General features: G+C 47.1%; 2 protein-coding genes across 5 annotated transcripts in view; one reads left to right on the forward strand and one right to left on the reverse strand.

Moving 5' to 3' along the window:
• The window catches only part of DLG5 (discs large MAGUK scaffold protein 5), a 124,392-nt gene extending 105,316 nt beyond the window's left edge, over nucleotides 1-19,076 (forward strand). For all 4 annotated transcript variants that reach the window (XM_077345946.1, XM_077345948.1, XM_077345947.1 and 1 more), the window contains 7 exons: nucleotides 1,518-1,688; nucleotides 3,370-3,566; nucleotides 5,411-5,554; nucleotides 6,263-6,390; nucleotides 7,813-7,922; nucleotides 9,285-9,394; nucleotides 17,364-19,076. In XM_077345946.1, the coding sequence (XP_077202061.1) occupies nucleotides 1,518-1,688; nucleotides 3,370-3,566; nucleotides 5,411-5,554; nucleotides 6,263-6,390; nucleotides 7,813-7,922; nucleotides 9,285-9,394; nucleotides 17,364-17,467 (964 nt within the window). In that variant the 3' untranslated portion in view covers nucleotides 17,468-19,076. The remainder of the gene's footprint in view (nucleotides 1-1,517; nucleotides 1,689-3,369; nucleotides 3,567-5,410; nucleotides 5,555-6,262; nucleotides 6,391-7,812; nucleotides 7,923-9,284; nucleotides 9,395-17,363) is intronic.
• Nucleotides 1-27,440, reverse strand: part of RPS24 (ribosomal protein S24) — a 324,293-nt gene that overhangs the window by 178,446 nt on the left and 118,407 nt on the right. The gene's annotated exons all lie outside the window — the stretch shown is intronic.

A 27,440-nucleotide genomic window follows, 5' to 3' on the forward strand; every position in this document is an offset into this window, starting at 1 on the left:
GAAGCATATTACCTTCTTTTATGTATGTTTGCATTCATCCCATCAAGGAGCCTCAGTGGTGGGTGTGGTCCTTCCGTCCTTATGACCTTAGAGTAGGCTAGGAGAGGGGGGATGAATGGCTCAATAATCTCGTGAGCTTCCTGGTGTAGTAGGAAGCGGAACTTGTGTTTTCCTGCTCTTATTCCAGTACGGCACCCTTTTAAATACTTGAAGATGGCTATCAGATCCCCTCTCAGTCGTCTCTTCTCCAAGCTAAACAGACCACGCTCCCCCAACCTTTCTTCATATGTGTTGGTCTCCAAACCCCTCACCATCTTTGTTGCCCTTCTCTGGACATGCTCCAGTTTGTCCACATCCCTCTTCAACTGAGGTGCCCAAAACGGAACACAGTACTCCAATTGAGGCCAAATCCGAGCAGTGTAAAGCGGTACCATCTCCCCCAAGATCTGGACACGATACTCCGTTTGATACAGCCCAAAATCCCATTGTCCTTTTTAGTCACCGAGTTACACTGCTGACTCATGTTCAATTTATGGTCTACTAAGACTCCTAGATCCTTTTTGCACATGCTACTGCCAAGATAAGTCTCCCCACATGTTGTCCTGCTACCTTGCCAGTGTCACAACCCAGGGAGTGCAGTCCAAAAGTTCCCTTCAGACAAAACACGAAGGAATCTCAGGCAGTGGAATAAACTGAAGTTAGTCTTGATTTAGGAAACAGGCAGTATTCAAAGGAAGAGCTTAGACAAGCAAGCATTGTCGAAGACAAGTTACAGAACCAAGCTAGTTACCTTCGAACCCCGTTATGTCCCCCCCTCACACAAGATTTTGGGTGCAAAGTCCTGTTCCCCCATTATTTTCATTTGATCTGCTACACTGTGAAAGTAGGAGACCGTTTGTCTAGGTTCTGGGAAAGAAGTGAGGAACTAGCGGAATTGTTATGCATTCCACAATGGTACATATAATAATAATAATAATAATAATAATAATAATAATAATAATAATAATAATAATAATAATAATAATAATAATAGTTGGTTCTTATATACTGCTTTTCTCTATCCGAAGGAGGCTCAAAGCAGCTTACAGTCTCCTTCCCTTTCCTCTCCCCACAACAGACACCCTGTGGGGTGGGTGAGGCTGAGAGAGCCCTGATCTCATTGCTCGGTCAGAACAGTTTTATCAGTGCAGTGGCAAGCCCAAGGTCACCCAGCTGGCTGCATGTGAAGGAGTGCAGAATCAAACCCGGCATGCCAGATTAGAAGTCTGCATTCCTAACTACACCAAACTGGGATTTGGACTACTAAGAGCTTCTGAAACGCAGAGAACTGGTAGGAGCCAGATGTGTCAGGCCGGGAGGAGCACCCCGGAGGAGTACAATTGCAGATGGGAGAAGATAACCCAATTGACACGAGCCAGGCACGGCCCACGACAACCGGATCAGGTCCCTGCCTCAGTCCAGGTGGATTCGGGAGTCCCTGACCTGAAGTAACACATTTTGTCTTTTTACCTTTGCAGAGCACTTTATGACCGGCTTGCGGAAGTAGAACAGGACCTGAGCTTTAAGAAAGACGACATCTTGTATGTTGACGACACTCTTCCGCAGGGGAACTTTGGTTGCTGGATGGCGTGGCAGCTAGATGAGAATGCTCAGAAGTTGGACAGAGGACAGATCCCAAGCAAATACATGTAAATTAAATCTCTGATTGATAGATCATTTTATAGCATTGCTAAAAGCGGGCAGTTGAGAAGAACAGCAAAAAGGGGAATTAAAGCCATGGGTTTACTCTTCAAAGCTTTTGCGGCTAAGAGTAAGGAGGCTTATGTTTCTCAGGAGAGTTACTTGCGAGAGACAGCATTGTTTCCTAATAACACCCAATTAGACCAGCTATTTCAGCAGACCCATTTTTAAGACTGCTTGTCAGTGCCCACCCTCCTAAAAAGGGAAAGGACTCTTAGGGTTTTGATTAACACAGTAGCCTAAATAGCTTATCATTGTCATGCAGTGAGAGTTTTTAGACACGGGCATCATCCAAACTTAATTTTGGTCCTTGGGTTGGGACACTGGAAGGCCCAGCGTTCCTTCCTTTAAAGCCACTGAATTAGCTTTCTCTTTATCATTGGGATCAAGGAGAGCAAGAGCAACAGACAGAATGGAGCCCCAGGCCATTATTAAAGGCCTTGATCTGGCAAGGGAGTCGCAAAGATTCCGTTGGCTAGATCTATCCCCCATGAAGAATGGCCATCGGTCATGGTCTGTGCCATGTTTGTGAGATGAGATGAGCCCCTTCATGCTGACTGCCACCAGTTTGGGTACAATCCAGTCCTCCTCGTGTGAGTTGCCTGGAGGTAGCCTCCCAAAGGTGTCTCTCTCTGGCCTCCCATGTGGGCAGGCAGGGGGTGGAAGGACTTGGGCAGACTCTTGAGGCACAAAGTCAGGGGCAGTGCAGAGGACAGCATATGGGGGCACTAGGTAAAATGAACAAAATGCCAGGTAAAGTTCTTACAACAAGTTCTTGAGTCCTTTGGCACTTTTAAGACCAGCACAGTTTAATTCTGGGTATGCACACGGAAATGTCTCACCAGAATTAAACTATGTTGGTCTTCAAAGGGGTGCTGAATTCAGATGTAGTTTACTTATTTATTTATTTAAATAATTTATTATAGCCTGTCCCTCACTCAGCATCTCAAGGCGGCTAACAGCATGAATAAAATCAGAGTCTCCAGTGGCACCTTTAAGACCAACAAAGATTTATTGAAGGTGTGAGCTTTCGAGTGTCAACACTCTTCGTCAGACTATGAACTTCCATCACGACAATGGGAATATAAAGCAAAAATTAAATCTGTTGAATTAGTAAACTGTGTCACACATCCAAATACAGCCACATGATAATTCTTTGCCAAAACAGCCAATCAGTCCCCTCAAATTCAGTTGTAGTTCACAAAAACATAGGAGAAATAAAACTATGTCGGTGATCAATGGCTCCCACCCCACCATAAATAAAATACAACTTAAAGTACACTAAATACCACTTTAAGACCATAAAATGTAAAGTATACAGAATCAATAAAACTAGTACTAATGACCCCCCTAATCAGCAGTTGCCCGTAATCATGGATCAGCCCGGTTCCTATCAGGACGGTTCCCGATGTAACACTGAAAAGGGGGAGTGTGAGTAGGGGGAGGCCCGTAATTACTTACTTATGTCTGTGCTGTCCTCAGCCAAAGGCTTGGTAGAAGAGCTCCATTTTACAGGCCCTGTGGAACTGCGGTCACACAGTGGGGGCTTTCTCCCCAGACAGCCCAATCTTTTGTTCAGGAAGCCTCTTGGTCCATTTCCGTTCAGTCACCCGGCCCCCTTCCTTGCAGGATGGAGCAGGAGTTCTGCAGGAGGCACAGCATGTCTGAGACAAAGGACGAGAACAGCTCCACAAAGACGTCGTCGGCCGCGGCTCGGAGGTCGTTCTTTCGGAGGAGACATAAACACAAGCGCAGCGGGTCCAAAGACGGAAAGGACTTACAGGCCCTCGATACCATCAGCACGGACTCCATTCCTTTCTTGGATGGCAAGTGGCTCTGTGACGGAGTGTACTTAATATGCTGCAAAATGATCTCATTCATGCTTCATCCCGGCTTGAGAAGACTGCTCCACTGGGCTACCCAAATCGTCTGTGTATTTGTCTTGACATGCTAGTTTCCCACTAGACAGAGACTGTTTATGCACTGGGGGTTTCATGCCGGGCTGCAGGCTGGAGTTTTAGTCGTGGCAGGTTGCCCCACCTCTTCCTGCACCCACACGGGGGAGCATTTGGCCCAGTGCACCTCATCCGCTCCTGATTTGTGTTCCTGCATGGAAGCTGGGGCAGTGAAGTTCCCAGTGCGTAAACGGTCAAAGGGAGCATCTAGTCATGCTGGTTCCTGGCAGTATTTTGAAGTGTGTATTCTTGCCCTGTAGATCGGCTGTATTGCAAAATGATCTGTTCCTTCACAGGCCCTAACCTGAATAGCCTGATCTCATCAGCTCTTGGGAGTGAAGTAGGCCCTGGTAGGTACTTGGAGGGAAAACCACTGAAGAGATCCAGGGTCATTACACACAGAGAGAAGCTGTCCTTTTGTACCCCCTGTTCACTACCCAAAGGAGTCTCAAAGCGGCTGACAATCGCCTTCCCTTCCTCTCCCCACAACAGACACCCTGTGAGGTAGGTGGGGCTGAGAGAGCTCTGAGAGAACTGTGACTGGCCCAAGGTCACCCAGCTGGCTGCATGTGGAGGAGGAGCAGGGAATCAATCCCAGTTCTCCGGATTCCAGGCTGCTGCTCCTAACTACGACCAAACTGGCAGGCAGTGTCAGACCCCACTGAAAGTCTCGTGCCTTAAAAAACCTACAGGGTTGCCATATGTTAGCTATGACTTGACAGTGTTTTACATCAATGTACACAAATCCACGAGGGTTCTTTTGCAAAGATGTCCTGAAGATCCTGTGACTTATTTTTGCCGATCTTTTTAAGAGATCAAACAAAATCTTGAGTGAGGAAGTTTTTGTACGATCCCTGTCAACGCAAGCTGGTTTTCTCTGATGCAGCCAGTTTTTGCAGAACAAGCCCACAGTGGCAAGCAGCCTGTTTTGTTGTGCGAGACACATTCAGGGAAACAGACATTCAGAAGGATCGCGGTGTCCCCTGTGCCTGGAAGGCACCGTGAGTGGAATCTGTGGCTTTACAAAAAGATCTGTTTGAAAATTAATATTTTTAAAAGGCTGAACCTAACAGAACATTCCAAGACTTTTTCTTTTCTTCCTTGTGCCAAGAAGCAAAGGTTTGGGGCCACAGGCTATAAAACGGCTTGTCACTTTTAAAGATTAGAATGGGCTGGATCCACCCATCATCCAAGAAGCCTTCCTCCTGCCTCAGTGACTCTCCTTTCCCAGGAAGAGCCACTTAAGTTGCAAGAAAGCACCTTAGGTTGGTTGGAAGCTTCAGGATTTCCTTAGTGGCGGGGCACGATACAGGTAGGGTCCGCTCCCAAATATGGTGGGGGGCTTTGTCTGTGTTTCATACCAGGGATCCACCAACCTTTTGGAGCACTTTAGGAATTCTGATACAGTGTGGTGGGTGCAGCATCAAAATGGCTGCTTCGTGAGGCGGAGTCAGCCACAAGAAGGCTGCCGTGGCTTTTTCCCCAAGATACGGTGGGTGTCGTATCTCTCCACAGCCTTTCAGCCTTGAGCCTCTCCTGCCCCCACCCACCTTCTGAGAGCACTTGGCAGCCAGGAAAAGGGTCCGTGGGTGCCGTGGTGCCCTTTGTCTGCTGTTGTGGGGTTCAAAGTCAGTTCACGCCAAGCCAAGCCTGGAGCGCATGATGCTGCTTCTAGAAATCTGAGAAGGCGACATCATCTATCCTTCTCTTTCCAGATGCGGTCAGCTTGGCTTACCAGAGAGTCCAGAAAGTAGACTGCACATCTCCCAGGCCGGTTCTTATCCTGGGGCCACTGCTGGATGCAGTGAAGGACATGCTCGTGAAGGAATCGCCCGGAAAATTTTGCAGGTGTCCTCTTGGTAAGTCCCCCCCTGTGCGAGGAGGTAAGTCGACTCACCGAGGTTCATCTAGACCAGGGGTAGTCAAACTGCGGCCCTCCAGATGTCCATGGACTACGATTCCCATGAGCCCCTACCAGCATTTGCTGGCATTTGCTGGCAGGGGCTCATGGGAATTGTAGTTCATGGACATCTGGAGGGCCGCAGTTTGGCTACCCCTGATCTAGACAGAGCAGTTAGAACACAGTGGTTGGCATACAGTCTTTGTTCAAGAGGGCATTTCTGCTCTGGGGAAACCACGTTTTTCCAGCTCTCAGATTTCAGTATACAGGAAGACAAATGCAGACCGCTCTCCTGCATTTCTGCTGTATTTTTTTTAAAAGGAACCCTTTAATTCCTGTGTTACCTCATGTTAATAATACCCCAAAATTGCATTGAACTCGTTTTAACAATAATGCACTCCACCCCACCCCACCCCAAAAAAGGGAGGGGTGTGAAGCAGCAGCACACCGGCTTCCTCCTAAATTAATTTGTGCTTTAAAATCTAATAAAGCAAGGGTAGTCAAACTGCGGCCCTCCGGATGTCCATGGACTACAATTCCCAGGAGCCCCTGCCAGCGAATGCTGGCAGGGGCTCCTGGGAATTGTAGTCCATGGACATCCGGAGGGCCGCAGTTTGACTACTGCTGAAATAAAGGGTTGCATGCTTTTGTTCTTCTTCCCCAACAGAGGTGATGAAAGCTTCTCAGCAAGCCATTGAGCGGGGCGTGAAAGACTGTCTCTTCATAGACTACAAGCGCCGGAGCGGGCACTTCGATGTGACAACGGTGGCCTCCATCAAGGAAATTACTGAAAAGGTGCTTGTCTTTTTTGGGGTAGCTTTTATCCTCTGGGATTTTTCTCAGCTCCTCTGGACTCTTTCAGAATAGGCACGCAAATAGAGAGCTAGCAGCTTCAAGAGTCAAAGTTGCTTTCGCCACATTCCGAGGCGCTTTGCCTCTCACGAGGTCCCCCCTGCCCGGTCTCTCAGGGGCCACCAGACTGGAATCCAGCTGTTCTCCTGTGGAACTCTCCTTCTTCCACATTGCTTATCTCTAGACTGAATCAACATGTTTTAGCTAAGATGGTCAGGTGTACAGCCTTGGGTGTATCGGCAGAGGCTTCACGTCAGAAACATAAGATGTCATAAGATGTCATAGTCCTGCTGCGCACTGTACACGGGAGAGCCAGTTTGGTGTAGTGGTTAGGAGTGTGGACTTCTAATCTGGCATGCCGGGTTCGATTCTGCACTCCCCCACATGCAACCAGCTGGGTGACCTTGGGCTCGCCACGGCGCTGATAAGGCTGTTCTGACCGAGCAGTAATATCAGGGCTCTCTCAGCCTCATCTACCTCACAGGGTGCCTGTTGTGGGAAGAGGAAAGGGAATGCAAGTGTAAGCCGCTTTGAGCCTCCTTCGGGTAGATAAAAGTGGCATATAAGAACCAACTCTTCTTTTTCTTCTACTGGTCAGACCACACCTGAAGTCCTCACTTCAAAAAGGACATGGCCAAAATAGAGAGGGTGCAGAGGAGAGTGACAAGGATGATCTGGGGCCTGGGGACCAAAGCCCTGTGAGGGAAGATTTGGGAATGTTCAGGAGGATGAGGGGACAGGATGTCTCTTTTGAAGTATTTGAAATGTTGTTACTTGGAGGAAGGCAGGGAGCAATTCCAGTTGGCAGCAGAAGAGAGGTAATGCCTTTAAACTATGTGTAAACCAGTACCGGCTAGATATCAGGAATTATTTTTTCACAATCAGAGTAGTTCACCAGTGGATCGGCTGCCTAAGGAGACAATGAGTTCCCCCTCATTGGTGGTCTTCAAGCAGCAGTGAAGATCCTTGTGCTGTGATGGCATTGGCTTGGGAGGGGCTGTGGCCCACTGGCAGAGCCTCTGCTTAACATGCAGAAGGTCCCAGGTTCGATCCCTGACATCTCCAATTAAAAGGACCCGGTAGAAGAGAGCCCTGGAGAGCCCCTGTCGGTCAGAGCAAGCAAGACTAACTTGGGTGGACTAAGGGGTGGACTAATCTACGCAGGCCAACCCTCCGCCTGGTCACAGCCCCTTTCTAAGAGCACTTTGTGGGCCCCTGGAGAAGTGTCAGTGGGTGCCATGGGCGTCATGTCAGGGACCGCTGTTGTTGGAGTTGAATTGGGAGGACAATTTGGATTCCTGAGCTCATGTCTGTGAAATGGTTGGAACGCCCAACAACCCCATCTTGCTGCTGTTTGATTCTTAGGACTGCCACTGCCTCTTGGATATTGCTCCTCACGCTATCGAACGGCTCCACAGTATTCACATCTACCCAATCGTCGTCTTCATTCGCTTCAAAAACGCCAAGCAAATCAAGTAAGATTTTAAAGCCTCCCTCCCCTTTTTTAAAGGGATTAAGGTCCACCACGAGAGATTCCTGTGCCCACCAATCTCTGCTCTCTCCCACACAGATTTTTGTTTCAGTTTTTAAAAAGAAAATGCTCCGGTGATCCTGGTTTCTGTGACCTGGTCATGACGTGTAAATGAGGCCTCCGCCTTATCAAGTGGGATGGCCAAACGGTGGCTCTCCAGAGGGCCATGGGCTACAACAGTATGCTGCTAGCAGGGGTTCACGGCAATAGTAGTCCATGGCCATCTGGACAGCCACCGTTTGGCCACCCCTGCTATAAAACATGGTCCTTGACAGCCCCGTGCAAGTTGGGGTCAAGATTAGGGTTGGCCGTTTCATCGTCCGAAGCACCCAACCCTAGTCAAGATGCCTCCCATATGAACCTTCCTGCATGCTGCAGTCAACTTTGGAGGCCCTGTTTCAGTTGCTCCCCAGCATCTGAAGATAGACCTCTAGCAACCCAAGAAAGGGCACCAAAAGCTTTGGAAGTCCCTTCCCAGGGAGATTCATCTGTCCTGGTCTTTCGCCAGCAGGTGGAGACTTTTTTTGACATACCCCCAGTAACAGTTCCTGGTGCTCTCTCCAGTGTTCTTTGTTTCATATGTTTTGTCTGTCTTTCCCTGAAGTATTTTATAATTTTAACTGCATTTTTAATGGCTCAATTGTTTTAATTTTTTTTTTTGCCTGCTGTGTTGTACACCCTGATTGGATGGGAAGGTGGGCTTAAAAGGTTTTAAATAAACAAAACGGATAGCCACTTTGTGCCTGCAGCGTACATCACAGCCCATCTTTGTGGGCTGAATCCTTATGGATGTCTGTGCTTGCAGTAGCAAGCCAGGTCTGGGGAAGGGGCGCAAGCTAAGGCCCAAGATCAGTGGGGCAGCACAGGAAACTGCCATTCCATGACCTTTTATCCCTTCTTTCAGAAAACTTGTTTTGCATTTCATGATTCTTAAAAAAAAAAAAAAAATTGAGCAGTGAAGCACAGAACATAAAAGAAGGTTGGACAGCCAGACACAGCAGAATCAGATCTAAGTTTGCTTGCCACACTTGATCGGATTGGCCCCGCACGATTCCCCTCTGCTGAGAGCAGAATGCTTTTTCAAGTGTAGCATCCTAAAGGATTAACTGTGGGTGGTGCTGCAGGATCTCTCAGGACTGACCTTTCTAAGCCACGCAGCAGATGGCGCCCTTTGCACATGGTTGTATCGTTACAGAAAGGAGGCTTGGGTGCAAACGCATTCCGTTTCCTCTCACGTTTCGCTGGGGAAAGTTAGCTCTCACATTTTTACAGTTTGCTAAAAATATTTTTTTTAATGTGTTTACAGGGAGCAAAAAGACCCCATCTTTCTACGGGACAAAGTGACCCAGAAACATTCCAAAGAACAGTTTGAGACTGCTCAAAAAATAGAACAGGAGTATAGCAAATACTTTACAGGTTTGTTTTTAATTCCAGTTGTAAGAAACTCTGCAAAATTATAAAGATGGCATCTGGCTTTGGGTGTTCACCTTGGCAAGTTTTTGAACAATTTTGGCCTCCTTAAAATATTTTTGTCCTTATCAACCAGAAGCTTTGTAGTGGATCTTTATGAGAGTTTAATGCATTATGATTTCAAATCACGTTTTTGGTACATATGGTCTTAAATCTCTGTTTCTGTCCTGAGATTTCATGTATACTAACCTTAGTTGCTGCAAAACATTTCCTCTTCATGTGCTTTTTTGGCTTTTATGCACTGGTGGTTTTTACCCTGCATTCCCCTCGGGTGTATTTTTCCCTTCTGCATTCTAATTCCCTTTCACTTTGCACAAGTTTTGCCACTTCAGAGCTCAGTTTTCTGTTTGCTATATCTGTTTTTTTCTTTAAGTCATATTGCCCCAATTTCCCCCCCTTCTTGGCTCCCAAGGCAAAGGAAATTCACAAGCAGGACTCCATTGGATTCCGCACCCCAGACAGCCACACATTTTGTGTTCATTGGTCAGTTTCAGGCAAAGGGAGCTTTTTGAAATGCTAAGAAGAGATCCCCTAAGCTGTTTTGACTCCAGGGTAGCCATCTTAGTGAAAGGTTTTCCCACTTTCATTTTGTCATAGCTCCAGTATGTGAGAATCCCCAATTACCCCCAACTAACCTCGATTTATTTGGAGAAAGAAAGCTCTTTATTGAAGGAACCATGATCATATCATAACAGGGTCCTTACTAATACTGGGGATTCAAAACAACACCCCATATCTACCCAATATCTTCAGGCAATGTTTTCCAGGCAATGCCCAGTGGAAGGGGAGGAAGAGGCAGGCAGGAGCTAAGGCAAGCTGGCCAGCTAAAGGATCAAAGAGGTAGCAGGGAATACAGGCACTATTAACTGACAGGAGTATGCAAGTGATGAAAACCAGATTACATGGCAAAACATCAAGTATGGTTTTGACACAGTACTGCTTAAGCATTTAATTTTTTTTATAAACCTCTCTTAAGTCTTGCAAGAATTGGGGTTCAGCATCTCAGAACAAGGCTTTCTTGTGGATCTTCTCCAACCACTCCCCCCTTCTTCCTCCCAACATATGCATCACATAGTGCGTGTGTGTGTGTGTGTTGAAAAATGCTCTCAAGGGTTGCCATCTGCCCTTTTCCCCCCTCCCATGCCAGCCTCTCAATTAAAAAAAAATCAGTACAGTTGGATTCCTGGTTCGTTTTTTTTTTTAAATACAGACATTGCAGTGCTGTTGTTTTCATTTAAAAGAACCCATTCACGGAAACCCTCATATGTTGTGTTATCAGCTCAAGACTTAGCATCATTGAATCCTAGATTGGGTACGGGTCATACAGGCCATCTAGTCCAACCGCTTGCTCAATGAAGGATTATTTTAGGGGGAGTGGCCCCCACAGTCTTTGTTTTATTCCTTCTGCCTCCACTTTCCCAGAGTATTTTTAATGACTCCTTTTCTTCCTTGCATTTGGGCTTCTTCTCTGTGTGTGACTTTTGCCTTCCTTTGTAACAAGAGATTCCCTCCTGCATCAGAGAGCCTGCACTTAACACTTTCAATGGTTTGCCTCTACAAGAAATGCTTAGCAACAGAGTTCTTCTGGATTTGTCTTATTAAAGGGTGATTGTCAACAAGATTGCTAATCACAGAGAAGCCAACCACATGGCTCTTAAAAACAGCTGATGAGCAAGTGGGTGGACCTCTCTGGGAGATTATTAATCTCTCCCTATCTTTCGGGACATTCCTAGAGGAGCTGAAAGGGGCTATGGTAAGGCCTATTCTGAAGATACCATCATTGGATCCATGGGACCCAACCAACTACCCCACCCTCCATCTCACACTTGGCGTATTTGAGGAAGGTGGTGATGTGGGCTGCTGCAGACAAGCTGTTGGCGTACCTAGAAGAAGCTTCTGGCCAGGCCATGATTTGGATACAGCATTGATCACCCTGACAGTTAACCTTTGGAGGCAGCTGGACTGAGGCAGATTGATGCTGCTCATGATGTTAGATCTCACAGCAGCATTCGATGTTGTAGCTTTTAGTTCACTGCCTCGTCAGCTCTAGAATACGGGGGTCAGTGCTGCAGTGACTAGTCTCCTTTCTCCAGGGTTGAGGACAGAGAGTTGCGGTTAGGGAGGACCAATGTCGTTGCTGGATGCTCCATTGTTTCACAGCGGGCGGTTGTTTCCCCAACCTGATTTAGCATCTTCATGCTCCTTCTTACCCAGCTGGTCCAAGGATTTGGCCCTGGGTGTCATCAATATGCAGGTGACACTCAACTCTACCTCCTGATGAGCAGCTGGTTAAATTCCCCAACAACTTGCCAGATGTCTGGAAGCTATTGCTGAATGGTTAAAGTACAGTCGCCTGAAGCTGAACTCTTCCAAGACAGAGGTTCTGTGGCACAGCAAGAAGGGCCTAGTGGAGGAAGCATGTCTACCCAGCCTGGAAAGTTTGGACACTGCTGCACATATGGCCAGGAATCTGGGAGCAATATTTGAAGCCTCCTTGGCTATGGAGGCTCAAGTCACTACAGCTCAGCAGGCGTTCTTTCACCTGCACCAGGCTTACCTGCTAGTGCCCTACCTGGACCCAGATCACTTAGCCACAGTCATCCACACAATAGTCACCTCCATATTAGACTCAACATGGCCCTTCCCTTGTCCCTACTGCAGAAGTTACAGCTGGTCCAAAATGCAGTGTCCAGAGTTCTCACAAGAACACCGTGGAGAGCTCATATACGTCCTGTTCTCAGACAGCTGCATGGTATCCAGTGGAGTGCCGGATTAGGTTCAAGGTGTTCGTTTTGACCTTCAGGGCCATTTACAGCTTGGGCCTTGCATACCTGAGGGACAGCCTCTGCAAATACATCCCCAAAGAACATTGTGCTCTGCCACTTCTAACAAGCTAGTAATCCCTGGCCCAAAAGAGGTTTGACTGGCCTTCTTAGTTCTGGCCCCTAACTTGTGGAACAGGCTCCCAGAGGAGATGGAGCTCATTGAGTTCTGCAGGGCTTGCGGAACAGAACTCTTCCACTAGACATTTGGTTGAGGCCAGGCTATAAGGAACACCTAGGAGCTGCCCCCCCCCATAACTCCCTGGATAGACAAGTATTTGGATCAGATTTGGGAAGGGAAAGAATGCCAACTGCTGTTCTGCAATATTTTTACGTATTTTACTGTTTTACCGTATTACTGATTTTAAACCGTTGTACACCGTCCTGAGACGGCTGTGCTGAGAGGGGTAGTCCAATACATTTAATCAATTCTGATAATGCAAAAGAATAAAGGGGTGAGTACGGTTCTTTGAATGTAACCAGCAAATCAGACAGAAAACCTGCAGAAATGTTTATCTTTTATGGACACGAGAAGCTATTTTCTTGAATGAGCATGATTGGGGGGGGAAAAAAATAGAAGCATGAAAAAGTTAACCCTGCAATTAATGTGAAAATAAATACTGAAATTATCAAAGAACCTAGCATCGCTTTTTGCAAGTAATAGCTTTAAAGACAAACCAGGTTTCAGCTGTTTATCTGACAGCTTTTAGGCATAATCAAATTGCACAAGGTACTACCCCCCCCCCCGAAAAAAAAAAGAAATCTCACTTCTTCTTCATCTTATGAGAATTCTATCCAGAGAAATCTGTTTCACTTGTCCAGGAGTGCATATTTTATCACTTCTTATCTGTAGTATCTTCTTCTAATCTATTAATCCTGTTTAAGACAATCGTGATATTATTTGGATGACTGATTGGTTCATAACCAAACAAGCGGTAAGCAACATAAAAGCTAATCTGCAGGTGCATGTAAAATGCATTTGGTAAAGAAGGATAAGAAGGCCAATCTCAGCTTTTAGTCACTATTTAAAAAGCAATTAATCTAACCTTTTGCCGTAACTGTCCGAGATGAAAGTCAGTTGAAATGGCGATAGATCAAGACAGGTAGACCTGTGAGTCTGTAGCAGCAGAAAAGAGCAAGAATCTAGGAGCTCCATGACTTGCCGCAAATTTTGATATTCTTCAGGGTGCTACTCTGGACTTGCTCTTTTCTACCTCTTGAAATGGAGGTCATGGACTATTTAAAAAAGTGTTTGAGCTATATACTAGTTTGCAAACAGGCACCCCAGAATACAGAGCATCACTTACCAAGAATATCTAGATTCGAGTCCAGAAGAACTGTAGAGCCCAACAAGGTATTTAGGTTAAGAACTTTCAAGAGTCAAAGCTCAGATACTTGACAAAGGGAACTTAGGCTCTTGAAAGCTATCACCCCCAAAATCTTGTCCTACTGAATGCGACTCTAGCTCTTCTACTGTTGGCCAGCACAGCTACCTGCCAAAACTACCCTGAATATGTTTTTTCAGTCATTAATTTCACCATTCATTAACATGTGTGTTTATTCTCCCTTCCATCCCCTGAATTCATCACCCTAAAAATATTTCCATTTTCAGCTGTGTTTGTTTCATTAAGTAAACCCATAAAGGGCCTGATGGTTTGTGACTTGTTCTAATATTTGTAACTAGTGGCCTGTTGCTAAGGATGACATCTTCGTGCTAAACTTAGCCCCACTGCTCAGATGTGAGGCTTTATTATGCTATAACAGGGTCCCTCTGACCAAATTTAGATTCCATGTGTAAACGCTGTCACTTGATTCCACTGAAAATAGCTTTTGGGTGGGCTCAGTGACAACGCAGTTGTCTTAGGAGATCAGAGTTGTGCGGCCAGCCTGCTTCTTCTTGCTGGTATTTTCTCAGTTAAGACCATCTATGCGCCCAGCTATTTTCTCCAAGTCTCCTGCCATCTCCTTATGCCTGAAATCTGACATTCGCTCCACCACCACCCCTCTCTGAGAGCTTGAAGAGCTGCTGGCACAGGCTTTTCACTGCATTTTCGGTGCATTAGTACCAAAATCACTACAATGAAAAATAGAAGTCTGAGACAACCAGCATCAGGACTCTCCTTTTTGGACTAAGGAGGAAAGGCTGGATGTTTCTGTGCTGATTCGAGTCCAGGAGCCCCTTAGAGACCAAGAAAGTCTTCAGGGTATGAGCTTACGGGAGTCGGAGCTCCCTTGGCTGCTACATTTCTCCTGTACCTGGGCAGGATAATTATCCTTGTGGAGAGCAGGTGTGTCAGTTCCTGCGAAATCCTTTCAGGTGTGCCCCAAGTGAGTTCAGGAATCCCTGTATCAATGTATGGTTGTCCATCTAGTTGTCATGGCTGCCCCCTCCTCAGGAGTCGGAGTGTACGCTACTTCCCCCATCCTTTCCTCTTCACCTCTTTGATAATGGGGGAGGGATGGGATTTTTAGCTGACATGTTAGTAGTTCGATGTTTTAATGGGAATTTTAATGGGGTTAGTTGTTGTGACCCGCCTCGAGCCTGTTGGGAGAGGCGGGAAATAAATATAATAATGATGATGATGATGATGATGATAATTTGAGTGTCTGCGGTAGAGCAGCTAGATTCACAGGCCATCTGTCTAGCCCAATGCTCCGCTCAAGGCAGGATCGGCTCAAAGCCCAGGCACACCTGAATTTGGCAAAGGGAGCACTGACTATTGAAAACTTCCACCTCAAAAATCTTGTTGGTCTCTAATGTGTTACTGGATTCAAATCAAAGAGGTATTACCAGGATGTCTAATATAGACCACCAGGCCAGGCAGAGGACTTGGTTGAGATGCTCCTAGATCAGATAACAAAGTTCTCAAAGAGGCGGGACACAGTGGTCATGGGAGATGTCAGTTATCCAGCTATCTGTTGAAAGACCAGCTCTGCTAAAAATGCAAAGTCCAATAAGATCCTGTCTTGCTGGCAACTTAATTTCCCAGAAATCGAGGTGGGCAACTAGGAGATCAGCGATTATAGATCTGTTTCTCACCAATCGGGAAGAACTGTTTGATGAGGTGGGAACACTTGGAAGTGGTGACCATTTGCTTTTGGAATTCACAATCTTGGGGAAGAGAAAAGCTGTACGTATAGACATATAGGCTGGACCACAGGAAAGCAAATTTGAACACACTTAAAGTTATGCTGCGGACAGTCTCATGGTCAGAAAAACTTAAGGGGATGGGAATTTCTTAAAAATAATATGCTGATGGAACAACCACAAACAATTCCCTTGAGAAGGAAAAATGGGAGGAGCCTTAAAGAAGCTCGGGTGGCTCTGCAAATAGCTTTCAAAAGATTTGCGTAATAAAATAGGCTCATTTAGGAAATGGAAGGAGGGCCTTATTACCAAGGATGAATATAAACAAATAACGAATGCTTAGGGAGGGTGTTAGAAAAGCCAACGCTCAGTATGAGGTTAGGATAGCGAGAGATGCTAGAGACAACAACAACAAAAAAGGGTTATTTAGTTGTGTTCAAAGCAAGAAAGAGAGAAAGGACATGATGCCAAGAAAGTGACATTGTAACAAGTGATGAAGAGAAGGCTGAACTGCTTAATTCCTATTTCTCAGTCTCATGAGGGAAATCGTGCTCAACGTGACAAAATCATATCACATGATGAGCCATGGGAGTTGCAGCCTAGCCTCACTTTAGGGGTGTGGATGGCAGAGTAGACAGCTCTGGGGAGTGGACAGTGGTGTGATTGCTCTCTCCCGATAGCTACCCTTTGCCTCCAACCTTGTCCATTTTGCTGCCGTATCTGGTACCACAAGCAGCCCTGGCTGGCCTTAGTCCAGCTGCCTCCGGAGGTCATCTGTGAGGACAAAGACAGGGACCGATTTACAGTCTCCTGGAGAAGACTTCCCAAGCCTCTCATTGGCCACTTTCACGAGCCATGAGGGACAGGGATCTAGGGGTCATGCGGTTGGCCTCACCAAAGCTAGTATCTTTTCCTCATCAGGCTGGTGAGACTCCTGAAACACTCAAAACCCAGCCCTGAGATGGCCAAGGGGCTTCCATTCATTTCCTGTCTAAACACTTGAAAGAGAATTGCAGCAGAGCACCGAGATTTTATTTACAGAAGAGCTTGCAAAAGCATTGCAGAAGAGTCAATTGTGTACAATTTGATTGCCCCAGGGCCATAAGCAATCAAATTATTCTAAATAATAGAACCAGGAGTGAGCAGGAGAGTGCAGTTGAGGCTGTGAAGTACTCCTTCTCTGCAGCTTTCATGGCCCTCTCATAAGCCATCATAAGTGTCCTATGAGATGTTTTGATGCCTCATCATGAGTCTTCCTCCAAACCCACTCTAGTCAGAGAACTCCAGCTTCTCTTCACACTGCTACCCAGGACTTGAGACAGCGTTGGGTGCGATCTGGATTAGAGTTGATATTCACCATTCCCAGCCATCGACTAACTCAGAGGTTCTCACTGAGAGGCCTGGGGTCCCACAGAGCACTGAGGAAACCAGTAGGATCTCTGAGTCTCTGCGGGGGGGAGGTATAATTATGCCCACTACGTATACAGGGTGGGGGTGGAGTGCAGAATCGGGCCTTCAAGGTAAAATGATCTAGAATTCTTGAGTTGGAAGGGGCCATCCAGGCCATCTAGCCCTACCCTCTGCTCAATGCAAGAGATCGTGGCACTCTGTTTATGGACCTCAGATCCACATCCACCCCCACCCCAAGATCAAGCCCAGGGTGTGTCCTGCTTGACGGGTGGAACCAGTGACAAAATGAGTAAACCCCAATGCTGCCATGGGGAACCTCAGGTTCAGATTCAGACCAGGGGCAGGTGTGTCCACATGGATGTTGAAGTCCCCATGAACGAGTGTCATAGGGTACTGCAATGCCCGGGCGGTGGCTGCCTCCGGTAGATTTGGCAGGACATCTGCTGGTGCACAAGATGGCCACTTAATTGGTGACCAATTAACAGGAGAGTGGGATCTCAGTAAAGGAAATGAATAAAGAAATAAATGTGATTGCCTTGTGCTTTACTTTTAGGGGGGAATTGACTTGCCCTGTCTGGTTCTCCTTTTCTTATAGGCGTTGTTCAAGGTGGGCCTCTCCCAACCATTTGCACTCAGATCATGACGACTGTGGATCAAGAGCAAAACAAGGTCCTGTGGATTCCAGCCGGCCCTTTATAGATACCTCCTCCAAAACGGACCAGCCTCTAAATGGACACTGAAGGGTAGGGCAGCCCGTCGATAATGGCCTGCATGGTGGGCCCGTGAGCGACATGATGCGGCAGACTGGCTTGGAAGGCCGGTCCTCCTTACGTTGGCAGAATTCTCAGAAGCCTGCTTCTATAGGAATGGACTAATACAGAATTCCTTTTTTCCATTAAAGACTTTGCAAGGTTACAGAAAAAAAAGTGAAAGAACCCCTTAAAGATACGTTTACAACCCCCCACCCCCCCCAAAAAAAAAGTACTTGGAGGTTTACGTTTACTTGAATTTTTTTTTGTAACACTCGGTTCAAAGTTGTTTAGTTTCTGTTTTGTTTCTGTTTTGTTCCCTGCTTCCCGATATGGCAAGCGAGAGCAGAGTTTCCCTCATGCTGCGTGAAGCTGACCTTTCCACGGTGTGAGGCTGTCGTTCAGCGGCAAACTTTTCACGTCAGAATGACGGCACAAATGGTTGACGAGCTTCTGCATAGGCCCCTGTTTTGGGGAGTGAGTGCAGGCAGATTCTGAACAGAGGGGTCAGGCCACTGTTCTCATTTTGCAAAGCCTTTGTCCGTCAAACGTTCCTGGGCTTGCTTTTATGCACGGATCTGCTGCGTAAGGCCATGACATGTCCGATTGAACGGTGCTCGTTGCATATTCAGGAACAGTACATCTTGGCTTGTTGGACCTGGGTTTAAGAAGCAGAGCGGGAAGGCTAAGAACCGGCCCCAGACTGCAGTATTTCATGGCTTAGTGTAGGTATAGCCCGCTTAATTCGAAACTTACATCGCTCATACTTTGGAGTGTCGTAGTCCTAGAGATTTTAATTTAAGTAGAAGCACAGTCTTCAGTTTTTAGGGATCTGATAACCTCTAGTGTGGTCTTATAACTGTTAGTTTTTGCCACTGTCAACAAATATAATGTAAAAAAAATTTGTTACAATACTTATTTCCTGATTGTACCAAATTCCATTCTACGTGTCTCTTTGCACTTCTAATCTTGTTTTTCCAGCAGTGTGCATTTATTTTTCCTTCATTTTTTTAAAAAAAAGAAGATTGCATGTCAGTGTTTTGTAGGTACTGTAACTTTATTGTCGGTGTTCGAGTTACCTTTTCATTGTGATAACCCGTTCCTAACATTTCATAATGTAGAAAGATATCCCCCCCCCCCTTTTCGGTTTTTACCCTTCAGTTTTTTTAGTTTTTGCTTTTATTTGCGTTAATTTAAAAAGAAAAAGGGATTCTTCTTGCACAGTTGTTCAAGGACAAAAATTGGTTGGAACTTTTAACCTCTGTTTTGCAGATACTGTTTTATAGTTCAAAATACAGAAAGAAAAGAAGGAGAGGGGGGAAATGTAGAAAGCCTATTGATAAATTCTTAGTTGAAGTACTGTTTATAAGTTGAGGGACAGCAGTTATATATTTTTTTAAAGAGAGAGGCCAGGGTTGGACTTCAGTGGTCCGCTTGAAACAGACCGGCACTGTTGCAAACATGGATTTTTCTATACTAAAAAAAAAAGTCACTTTGTATCAAAACAAAAAGGTTAAAGAAACTGATTATTGTGTTTAAATAAAGGTCAATTTCTATAACTTGACTTGCATGGAAATATTAGAGATTGCCCAAGTTCGGTTTCTTGCTCTATTCCACCGCCTGTCAAACTTTTGACTGTGGAAGACCCCCAGAGGTGGCATCATTATCCTTAGCCGTCCTTTGGCACTATCCTCCTGGTCTTTATTACTACCATGAGGGCTCCACCTCATGTAGACCTGAAAGAAGAGTAGGAGCTGAGAAGACAGCCCAGACAATTACCTCCGTAACATACCACAACCAACTTTCCCCCCCTTGAGTTTTACAACCATGGCCTATCCACGAAGCCCTCTGTGCAAAAGTGGCCATAGCTGGAGATTGAGATGGGAAGGCCAAGGGAGGAGGGAAAGGAGGGAAGCATTCTTTTGAGGGTAACACAAAAATTTCCACCCATCCCTTCTGGCAATTGCTTCTTGTAGACACAACAGAACAAACCTTTGCTTCTGATGGCCAGACAAGCAGCCTTTACTTAAAGCTGCCTGATTCTTCTAATGTCAGCAGACACCCCACTTTGGGCAGGAGATTAATTTTGTCCATTTAACAAATTAGTTCTGAATGGACTACTCAAACATTTTGCAAGTAGGAAGAAGACAAACTTGTCCCAGAAGACATGCATTGTACAAAGTCGGTTCCGCTCCCAAGAGCAGGAACAATGTCCTCCAAGGACGACTGAAACAGAGCCCATCTTATGGGGTGGCCACACTCTGCCAAGGAACTCTTCCAAAGGTAGAGCTGCAGAGCTGGCCTATGCATGCACCATCCTGTTGTGTGTCTACGCAGAAGATGTCAATGGACAACAGTTTGAGGTAAGTGGAGGAGGAGTTGGTTTTCATGCCCTGTTTTTCACTACCCAAAGAAGACTCAAGGCCAGGGGTGGTTTAAGGATTTGTGGGGCCCGTAGCAACAGAGCCAGTTTAGGGATTTGCGGGGCTCTAGAGGAGTACAATTGCAGCAGGAGCAGCCAGACTGGGGGCAAAGAATTCCCCCACAGTGGAAAGGGATGTCACTTCAAGTGTCCTTAAAGAGGGAAGGGGGGAGAGGCTACAACCCTGATCCATGGGGGGAAGGCATTGCGTGGGGCACCTGGAAGCACGGGACCCATAGCATGTGCAGCTTATAATTGTCTTCCCTCTCTCTCCCCACCACAGACATCCTGTGAGGTAGGTGAGGCAAAGGGAGCTCTGACAGAACTGCTGTGAGAACAGCTCTAATGGGATTGTGACTAGCCCAAGGTCGCCCAGCTAGCTGCATGTGGCGGAGCAGGGAATCTCCAGATTAGATTCCATTGCTCTTAACCACTATGACACACTACCCCTTGTTTTTCTTTTGTGTCCTGAATCAACTGTCTGTTGACTTCATGAGTTATCCCAAGAGTTGCCAGTTCTGGCTTGGGAAAAACCTGGAGATTTGGGGGGGGGGGTGGAGGCTAGGGAGGGGGACACACAACTGGAATACAATGCCATAGGCAGCCATTTCTTTTCAAGGGAACTGATCTAGGTAACCTGGAATTTAGGCATCATTTCTGGATATCTCCAGGCACGACTTGCAGAAGGGCAAACCTAGTTGTCCCTGAGGGATGGTAGGAGGTGGGAGTTCACTGAATCCAATTTCTCCAACTGACCCTCAGGCACCTTGTCAGTCTTCGGCTAGATGGTCCAAAGATCCCATTTGTCGCAAGGCAACATCCTGTCCCTCTGTATATGAAGCCATTCATTGTACATCCCCTGGAATTCCAGCTCACCTCCAGACGACAGAGATCAGTTCCCCTGGAGGAAAAGGATGTTTGCGAGGGCAGACTCTGTGGCTCCCCCTCATTCAGCCAATGTAATGATGGATGACAACTCAAAAATCCAAAGGAACACACGGAGATGCCAGGTCCCTTTCCCCAAATCTGCCAGAATGTCCCCACCTGGGTCTGGCAGCCCTCCCCCTCCCCCCCACACACACCAGGGGCCGGGGAGCAAGTGGCAACCTCAGCTGCCAGTCTGGGTCGATAAGCCGACTTTGATAGTTCCATATTAGGCAGCTTCATGGCTGATTCTGTGAAGGTTCAAGGGGGTGGCAGGTTACAGTGGGTGAGCGATAGGGATGTGAGTGTCCTGCATAGTGCAGAGGGTTGGACTAGATGACCCAGGAGGTCCCTTCCAACTCTATGATTCATGTGGCTTCAATGGTTAAATATTGAAGCGGCAGGTACCTATCAAACATTTCCCCCTTCCACTCACCAGATTAAGACCCGCTGTAACAAATATATGACCGTTTTCTTCCGGGCAGTTTACAGAATACAGTTTTAAAAATGTAATTCAAAATCACCAAAGCCTCTTCTCCCAATTAAAACTCTCGTAGCCGGTTCTTTATTGCCCCCTCTCGGGATGGCAAATGGTGAGTTTTCATCATCTCCTGAACGTGTGCAGTCCTAAGCCACTGCCTGAAGGTTCATGCACTTACTTTCCTGTAAACCAATGGAGTGGTTCTTGTGGTGGGATGCGAGGACAAAAGCATTTTTATCCCCTTTGGTCTTTGGTCCATCTGTACCGTTATCTCGTTCCTTCCTGCTTCTGTGACTCTTTTGTGCATTTCATCGGGCTGAGTTTTGGAGCACTAAGAACGGCATCTTGAGGAAAGGAGAGTGCCAGAGAGCATCATGGGAATATGGAAGCTTTCCGCTAATAAGGCAGTGCCTGGCAGCCAGTGGGAGGAGAAATTTTTTAAAAAGACAAAGATGTCCTCATTGACTTAGAGGACGATTCTAACCATAGATGATTCCGAGAACTCAGAAGTGAAAAGGACAGCGCCAGGAGTTGCCAGGAGCTCTATGGTAACTTCCTCTTAAGTCGATGAGCCTAATTTTTCCTTTTAATTTTTCTCTCACAGCTGCTTTCATTTCTGGTCGACAGACACTTTTGACAAGAAGTTGCTCCTGCAAGCACACCAGACAGGACCCGTGTCCTCGTTCTGCAGTTCATGGTACATGCCAGTGAGTTTTATGGCACTATCTTGCACAGGGGTAGTCAAACTGCGGCCCTCCAGATGTCCATGGACCACAATTCCCAGGAGCCCCTGCCAGCGAATGCTGGCAGGGGCTCCTGGGAATTGTAGTCCATGGACATCTGGAGGGCCGCAGTTTGACTACCCCTGATCTTGCATGTTGGGAATGAAACCCAGTTCCTCTGGAATGGGGCTGAAAAAAGCCAGGGATACTGTGGAGTCTCTCTCCCCAAATGACAAACTAGCAAAATGCAGGGTGCGCATCGCCCTGTCCTGCTCCTTTCTTTGGAAACTGACCCCAAATAGCTACTCTTAGAATCATGGAATCATAGAGCTGGAAGGGACCTCCGGGGTCATCTAGTCCAACCCCCTGCACTATGCAGGACACTCACAACTACCTGCCCACCCACAGTCACCCCAATTTCATGCCCGAGTGATCCCCTACCCCCACTACCAAAAAATATCCAGAATCCAGCCTGGCCTGGAGGGAATTCACCTACCATCCCACAGTGGCGATCAGCAGTCACCTGGGTAGGCAAGGAAGAGCCACAAGAGACGAACCCTGGCACATCCCTTCCTGCCCGCCCACTCACCATCTGCCTGTTCATAAAATGAGCTTTCCTGTCAGATGACTACCTAGAAGGAGCAACTTTCCAAGTAAGAAGTTATGCGAGTCAGGCTCCCATTGTGCAGGACCCCTGACTCAAGTCAACCCGAGATTCCATAACCCCACAGACTGTCAGCTTTGCAATGGGGGGGCTTACCTTCAAAGAGACGGGGGTGAGGATTTTGCTTGTGGTGTGAGAGGGGGCTTTGGCCTTCCCTCCCAGGCCATTTTTGCCAGCAGAATCAGGAATTGAGGCAGCCCGATGACACCACAGCTGGAGACCCCATTTAATTTATTGGCTTCTTTTGTTTGAATTGCACCCTACCTTTCTCCCCTGTGAGGACCCAAAGTGGCTGCCCTCGTGCTCCTCTCCTCACTTCTGCCCTCGCCAGGCAGAGGGTGAGAGTGGGTAAAGGTCCCCCAGCATACTGGTCTGGTGCCACCCCCCCCAAAACATGTGATCCCAGCTCAGGAGGCAAGGGACTGGTACAGCCACAGGAACGGCCTGCCAGAGGGAAGGATGGAGAGGGTTTGCATCCCTTTGCCAGTTTGTCAGCGTCTTTTTGTGGATTTCATAGAATCACAAAATCTTGAGGCTAGAAGGGGCTGGATGGGTCCTCTAGTCCAGGGGTAGTCAACCTGTGGTCCTCCAGATGTCCATGGACCACAATTCAACAGCAAAAGAAGATTGTGCTGGTGGGGTGCCTTCCTGGGGAAAGCTCTGCATTTCCTCGCCTTCCCCCATAGATTGGGTGTTGGAGGCTCTGAGTGATTAAACTCGAGGAGTTATGAAAAACAACTTGGCTGGGAGGGAGCTCTCTCCCGCCCCCGTTTCCAAAGCCCCCCCCCACCTGCGCGGATATGGCAGTGAATGACTGCCGCATGTTGTGGTGCAGAAAGCATCTCTAATGATAGCAATTAGGCGCCAGGGCTGCAGAGCAGAGCAAAATGCTTCCAGGAAGCACAGCTCTCACATTTGGGTGGGGAATTAATGAGGTGCTCTTGGTGTGCAAGGGGAAAGCATTAGAGATGGGGAAGGAAAAGAGAAAGCAGCTTCGGCTGGGTTGTGCTGGCACAGCCCAAGAGGTGCACGTGAGCCTCACAGCCCGAAGTGTAATAAGAGGAGCGTGACTGTAAACAGGCTGGGCCAAGGCCAGAGCCACCACCAACGGCTGCCACTCACCAAAGCGTTTCGTAGCCTTGAGACGGTGCCAGTTCCTGCCTCAGTGCTCTCAATAGCATTGCATTTATTTCATATGTTTCTTTATTTTAGTATTAGATTTTTATCCTGCCCCTCCCGACAAGTCAGCTCGGGGCAGCTTACAGAATAAAAGCCCATTTAAGGCAGTAATTACTTTGATTTTTTATTTTGTCAAGTCACAGGGGACTTAAGGGAGATCCTAAGCAAGAGATGTCCAGAGGTGGTTTGCCATTGGCTGCCTCTGTGTAGCCACCCTAGATTTCCTTGGTAGTCTCTCTCATCGAAGTCTAACCTGGGTGTCTAGCCTGGGTGCTGTCTGCATTCACGGTTCAATTTCGGTTCTTACTGAATTGAATCGGTATCTCTTTAATCCACATCCTGTTCGCATCTGTTCCTTAGCTCTGCACCTCCTTTCTTGGATTTTCTCCTCCAAATCGCAGAGTTTAACTCTGCCCACTAATGAGAAATATCAGATTGCTGAGATCCTCCCTCCCTTGCCACTGGGAACTACCTAGACCTGCATGGCGCTGGAAGGTGAGGAGAGTTTTCCCAAGGAATACTGAGGGCTGAGGGATGTTTTCACGGAGAAGGACTGCAACAAACTTCCTCCTCACTGAAAGAGACTGTGCCATTGCACTGAAGCCTGGGGAGCCATTGCTCAAGGGCCACCCATACCCCATGAGTTTGAAAGAGATGGCGAAGTTCAGGAAATTTGTTGATGAAAATTTAAAGTGGGGCCTTATCCAGCTCACTTCTTCCCAGAGGGCCGCTGGGTTGTTTGCCAAGAAGAACCTGAACCAAGAAGAACCTGAACAGTTCCGCAGGGCCTGCAAAAGGGAGCTCCTCCGCCAGGCATTTGGTTGAGGACGACCTAAAGCATCGCTTCCCATTGGCCCCAAGCCTCCCCCCCTCCTACTATGACTGCTACGAATCTGCCCAACCCACTGGGTCTCAGTAAGAGTGGAGCTGAGGCTTCTTACAGTTTCCACCATTCTTTAATGTTGTTGTTGTTATTATTGTGTTAATGTTATCATTGCTATCACCTTGTTGTTACTATAAATGATGTTACCTGTATCATTTTCTTGTTCTGTGTAAACCACCCTGAGCCTTCAGGGAGGGTGGCATATAAACAAACAAACAAACAAAAAGAAAGAAAGAAAGAGAGAGAGAGAGAGATGGCATCTTGCAGTTGTGCACTGACTAATGCGCCTTGAATGCCATTTTAATGACCAATGCTTATTTGCTCCCCTCAATTAAGGATTTGGGAAAGGGTGAAATCTTCATCTAGCTGGACTTTAGGGATGCATATTATAGGGTTCAGGTTCAGGAGGATGAATGGAAAATGGTGTTTAATACCTCCTTGGGACAATTTGAATACTTGGTCTTGCTCTTTAGTTGGAGTATTCATGAATTTGGTCAATGAGGTCCTCCATGAGTTTTGGTTTAAGGGGGTGATGGTTTAACTTGATCATGTACATATATTTTATGAGGACCATGTGAAACTGGTGAAAGCAGGACAATCAACCACATGCACTTTCCCTTCTCTCTCACCCCAACAGAAAAACCTGGAAGGAAAGTGAGGCTGAGAGAGCCCTCATATTACTGCTCGATCAGAACAGAAGAAGAAGAGTTGGTTCTTATATGCTGCTTTTCTGTACTCAAAGGAGTCTCAAAGCGGCTTACAGTAGCCTTCCCATTCCTCTCCCCACAACAGACACCCTGTGAGGTAGGGGAGGCTGAGAGAGCCTTGATATTACAGGAGAAGGAGAAGGAGAAGGAGAAGGAGAAGAAAAGAAGAAGAAGAAGAGTTGGTTCTTATGTGCCGCTTTTCTCTACTCAAAGGAGTCTCAAAGCGGCTTACAGTAGCCTTCCCATTCCTCTCCCCACAACAGACACCCTGTGAGGTAGGGGAGGCTGAGAGAGCCTTGATATTACAGAAGAAGGAGAAGGAGAAGGAGAAGGAGAAGGAGAAGGAGAAGGAGAAGGAGAAGGAGAAGGAGAAGAAAAGAAGAAGAAGAAGAGTTGGTTCTTATGTGCCGCTTTTCTCTACTCAAAGGAGTCTCAAAGCGGCTTACAGTAGCCTTCCCATTCCTCTCCCCACAACAGACACCCTGTGAAGTGGGTGAGACTGAGAGAGCCCTGATATTACAGAAGAAGGAGAAGGAGAAGGAGAAGGAGAAGGAGAAGGAGAAGGAGAAGGAGAAGGAGAAGGAGAAGGAGAAGGAGAAGAAGAGTTGGTTCTTATGTGCCGCTTTTCTCTACCCGAAGGAGTCTCAAAGCGGCTTACAGTCGCCTTCCCTTTCCTCTCCCCACAACAGACACCCTGTGAGGTAGGTAAGGCTGAGAGAGCCCTGAGATTACTGCTCAGTTAGAACAGCTTTATCAGTGCCGTGTTGAGCCCCAGGTCACCCAGCTGGTTGCATGTGGGGGAGAAGCGGGGAATCAAACGGGGCTCGCCAGATTAGAAATCAATGCTCCTAACCAGTACACCAAACTGGCTCCCTAAGGTTGCCAACTTCCGGGTGGCACCTGGAGCTCCTCCAGAATTACAGTTGATCTCCAAACTACAGAGATCATCTTCACTGGAGAAAACACCAGCTTTGAAGGGCAGCCTCTATGGAATTATATCCTGCAGAAGGCCCTCTCCTTCCCAAATCCTGACCTCCCCAAATCTCCAGGTATTTCCTTACAAGAACTGGCAACCCTAGTTTTATTTTATTTTTAAAATAGTTTTAGTTGTAAGCTTCCTCCAGCAGGTTTCTGGAGAGGCACCAAATGCAGTCTCTAAATAAAGGATCAGATAGGCACAATAGCCCCTGAAAACCAGAGTTGCACTCCTAGATTCAAGACAGCCCGAAGTACTTCTTCACACAGAAGATAGCTAATCTGTGGAACTCACTGCCACAGGATGTGGTCGCCTCCATCAGCTTGGAAGGCTGTAAAAGGGGAGAGGGCAGATTTATGGAGAATGGGAATATCAATGGCTGCTAGTCCTGGAGGCTCTCTGCTTCCTCTATATCAGAGACAATGTCCCTCTTTGAATTAGTTGTTATTCTCTTCCTGTTTGTGGGCCTCCTAGAGGCAGCCGATTGGTCACTGTGCAAGAGAGGATGCTGGACTCGGTGGGCCTTGGATCGGATCCAGCAAGGCTCTTCTTATTGTTCTTTTGCCCTCTGCCTTCTCCAGTCTGTTTTTTATCTGGCCCCTTGTATGGTTACCATCCACCCCCTACAAATCAGCCATTGTGGAGAGAAAACACTTGGGCAGGGCACGCCGTGGTCCGAACACGGAGCAGTAACACACCGGCCTTCAGAAGATTCATAGGTCTCCATGGCAGATCTCTTGTGATGGAAAACAAGCCAGCCAGCCATAAACACAAGAAGAGTCTTTGCCACCCTATGATTTCCTTTTACAGTCATAGCCTCATGGGAATGGAAGTTCACCTCCAGTCCGTTGATGCTGGGAGGGTTCTGGCATCCTTCCATGATGGCCTGTGAGGATTTGGGCTGAAGACTTTGGCCATATAAGGACGACCAAATCTGTGTTTGCTCTGCCTTCCTCCTTGTCCCT

Source organism: Paroedura picta, chromosome 7 (genome assembly GCF_049243985.1).
Source record: "Paroedura picta isolate Pp20150507F chromosome 7, Ppicta_v3.0, whole genome shotgun sequence".
Classification (NCBI taxonomy): Eukaryota; Metazoa; Chordata; class Lepidosauria; order Squamata; family Gekkonidae; genus Paroedura; species Paroedura picta.